Source organism: Priapulus caudatus, unplaced genomic scaffold (genome assembly GCF_000485595.1).
Source record: "Priapulus caudatus unplaced genomic scaffold, Priapulus_caudatus-5.0.1 Scaffold473, whole genome shotgun sequence".
Taxonomy (NCBI): domain Eukaryota; kingdom Metazoa; phylum Priapulida; class Priapulimorpha; order Priapulimorphida; family Priapulidae; genus Priapulus; species Priapulus caudatus.
Genome location: NW_014577534.1, coordinates 151,543 through 154,730, shown reverse-complemented (window position 1 = coordinate 154,730; position 3,188 = coordinate 151,543). Strand labels below are relative to the sequence as shown.

The 3,188-nt window shown below is 43.4% G+C and overlaps 1 protein-coding gene across 1 annotated transcript in view; it reads left to right on the top strand.

Annotated features, from left to right (window-relative positions):
- Nucleotides 1–2,870, top strand: part of LOC106810784 — a 29,327-nt gene extending 26,457 nt beyond the window's left edge. Inside the window, exon 5 of the mRNA XM_014814230.1 lies at nt 2,230–2,870. Coding sequence (XP_014669716.1) covers nt 2,230–2,665 — 436 coding nt within the window. The 3' untranslated portion in view covers nt 2,666–2,870. The remainder of the gene's footprint in view (nt 1–2,229) is intronic.
- The last annotated feature ends 318 nt before the right edge of the window (nt 2,871–3,188 follow it).

Sequence of the window (3,188 nt, the reverse complement as noted above, 5' to 3'; positions counted from 1 at the left end):
TATGTTGGCTGTTGCGTGCGTTCTCGCGGGCGTATAGCTCAGCGTTGTATATGTGCGCTGCGTTTACGCGGGCGTTATCGCTATATTTGTGTGCGCGTCTGTGCGTGCGTGGTCGCGCGAGCGTATCCGTATCTGTTAGTGCGCGTCGCTGTGGGCGTGCGTTGCTCCGGGGTATAAGGTACCTGTCTATGTGTGTGCGTTGTGGCGCGCGCGTAATATAGCTTCTGTGTATGTGGCTGCGTTCACGCGGGCGTATTAAGCGTACCTGTTAGTGTGCATGCGTGCTCGCGCGCGTATATGCGTCTGTTTGATGTGCGTGCAGTGCGTTCTCGTCGGGCGTATAGGTTATTGTTATGTGTGCATGGCGTGCTGCGCGCCGTATATAGCTTCTGTTATGTGGCGTGCGTTGTCGCGGGCGTATCGTACCTGTTAGCGTTCGTGCGTGGTCTCGCGGGGCGTATAGCTTACCTGTTATGTCGCGTTTGCGGTTACTCTCGGGTATAGGTACCTGGATTCATGGTGCCGTTGCGTGCTCGCGCGCGTATATAGCTTCTGTTTATGTGCGTGCGTGCTCGTGCGCGTAGTATAGCTAATCTGTTATGTGCCGTGCGTGCGTGCTCGCGCGCGACGTGAGTTTTGAACTGCTTGTGTGACACGTCGGTTTACTTGAGGGAACGGCACGTTAAAATGGCGTGTTAGAACTCCACGATAAAAGGCGTGGTTTTTCATCGGTTCAACGCGTGGTTGAGATACGGCACGTGTCGACTTGGGCGGCGCTGACGGTTTAAGCTGGCCAGTCTGCAAACTTTCACAGTCTCTATTCTTCCGTGACGGAATATTGCTAAGTTTTGGTAATTTTTAGGCGGCATTTTGAATCAAGTGGTGGCTGAAAACGCCCTTGGGTTCACATGCATCACGTTGTGTGTATAAAATAGTAACCAAATTTAGCGTCTGTCAGTAAGATATTCAAGTCTGTACGGAGTTATAACCAGATATAGGCATATTTTGTTTCTTAAATGACGCGGCCATTTTGATTTAAGATGTGGGTCAAAACGCTCTTGTGTATCACATGCATCCGTTGTTGCTATGGACTAGTAACCAAATTACGTCTCTCAGTCAATTTTTCAAAGTCTGTACGAAGATTATTACCGAGATATTAGTATTTTTTAAGAAATGTCGGCGGCATTTTTGTATTCAAGGATGGCGGCCAAAGTTTGTAATGTTAGATCATGTGTGTCCTGTCGCCTGTCTTTTAAGATATGAAAGAGCATACAAAAGTATGCAAGTGTACCAATTTTCATATTTTTTTCACATTTTGAACGATTTTTTTCTAATCTACTGTACTATAACGGCAGGAGCGAACAATGAATCCACACAACTAGGGTCACAACTAAACACGCGTATATAACACCTGTCATACCGTAGTCGGCTACCTCTAGGGCCACTACACTTCTATTATAATGTTGTCACTGGAATCGTTCTGTAAACAGGTGTAATACCAACAGCTAGGTGTAATACAAACAGGTAATTACAAATAATTAAATAAGTGATGTATTCTATTTCATTATGACCACCAATGCATCCCTTTTTAATATATGTTGAATAAAATAAAATTTACATCGACTATTGAGTCTAACCGGTCACTGAACGGTCTAAACATGATAGAAAATTATATAATTTTATAATTACTTGTTTCTGTTGATATTTCATATTTATTTCAATATTCCGATCTTTTCCATGCTGACAATCTTGGACTTTTTGGCCAAGATCTCCAGAGTATGGAATCTGGTCACTGGATCATAAGACCTTAATTGTGAGGCTTGGCAGAGGGATCTGTTTAGTAGTCATAAGTTGTGTTAATGCTATTTATGCGTGATTCATTTCACATTTGCAAAAAATGCTCATGTAATACCAATTTAATGAGAATTCAATCAAAAATTCCCCTCAGGCTTATACATCTTGTAAGCTTTACCCTTTATTCTTCCTTAGCTCACATGCCAGCTTAGACCGATCAGGCTGCGATGAGACTAACGTCAATACGGTGTTTTAGTATAGACACACTGTTTCTTGGAGCTAATGCCAGCTCTAATAATAATATGACGTTGTACTATATATACGCGTTCACTAGCACATACACAAGTCAAATGAACACAGCCACACACACAAGTCAAATGAACACAGCCACACACACAAGTCAAATGCACACACACGCACGCACGCATTCACGCTTGACAACTACGACAGTGTAACCATTGACCAGCCTGTTAGCACTGTTAGCTGTACCGAAATGACAGAGAATGCAGAGTGCAGGAACAGTGTGTTCGTCATTCTAGACGACAATGGCTTCGGAATAGCAGCCAGCAGTGGTGACAACTACGACAGTGTAACCATTGACCAGCCTGTTAGCACTGTTAGCTGTACCAAAATGACAGAGAATGCTGCCGGGCCTAGTACCTTGACAAGATCGTCTACGAGCCTACGCAACCAGTTTCTTCAGAAGCTCAATCTAGTGCGGGATATCGTTTATCGCGTAGATGATGAGGCGTGCTTGCAGGACGCAATAGTCAAGATGGGCGAACTTCAACGAAATCTTTGGGCAAACAGCTCTACCGACAATGGCCTTCCCTTGCGCCTTAGCCCCGTGAAGAAGCGACGACGAGATTAAATTAGCTAAGGCTAAGCAGAGCATATAAATCACTATTATATATATATATATGTTGATTTATATGCTTTGGGCTAAGTATAGACCTTGTGCAGTGGCGTCATAAGACGTCATCACGTTTAAGACTGTGAAATGACTAGTGCTGCCACGTAGCGGCACCCTCCCTCTACGCCTTGTGCAGTGACGTCATGAGACCTCATCACGTGACCCTCCCTCTACGCCCGGGGGAAAGTGACACCCTAGTGTGTGTTTATACATTTTTATACCATAATAGACATTTGTATATATCTATGATAGCATAGATATTCTATAATATCTATGATTATACATGTTACATGTATATTTATTTGCCTATGGAAATTTAAATGGATTTTTATTCGTACGGTATTGTTTCTGATGATCTTGTTTTGTGTGAATGTGACATGTGACATGATGTGTCTCAAGAGCTTACAGTGGGAAATACAGTGCCAGTAGGAAATATGTTACGCTCGCGCCCAACGGAGATAGTAATTAGTATTACCATAGC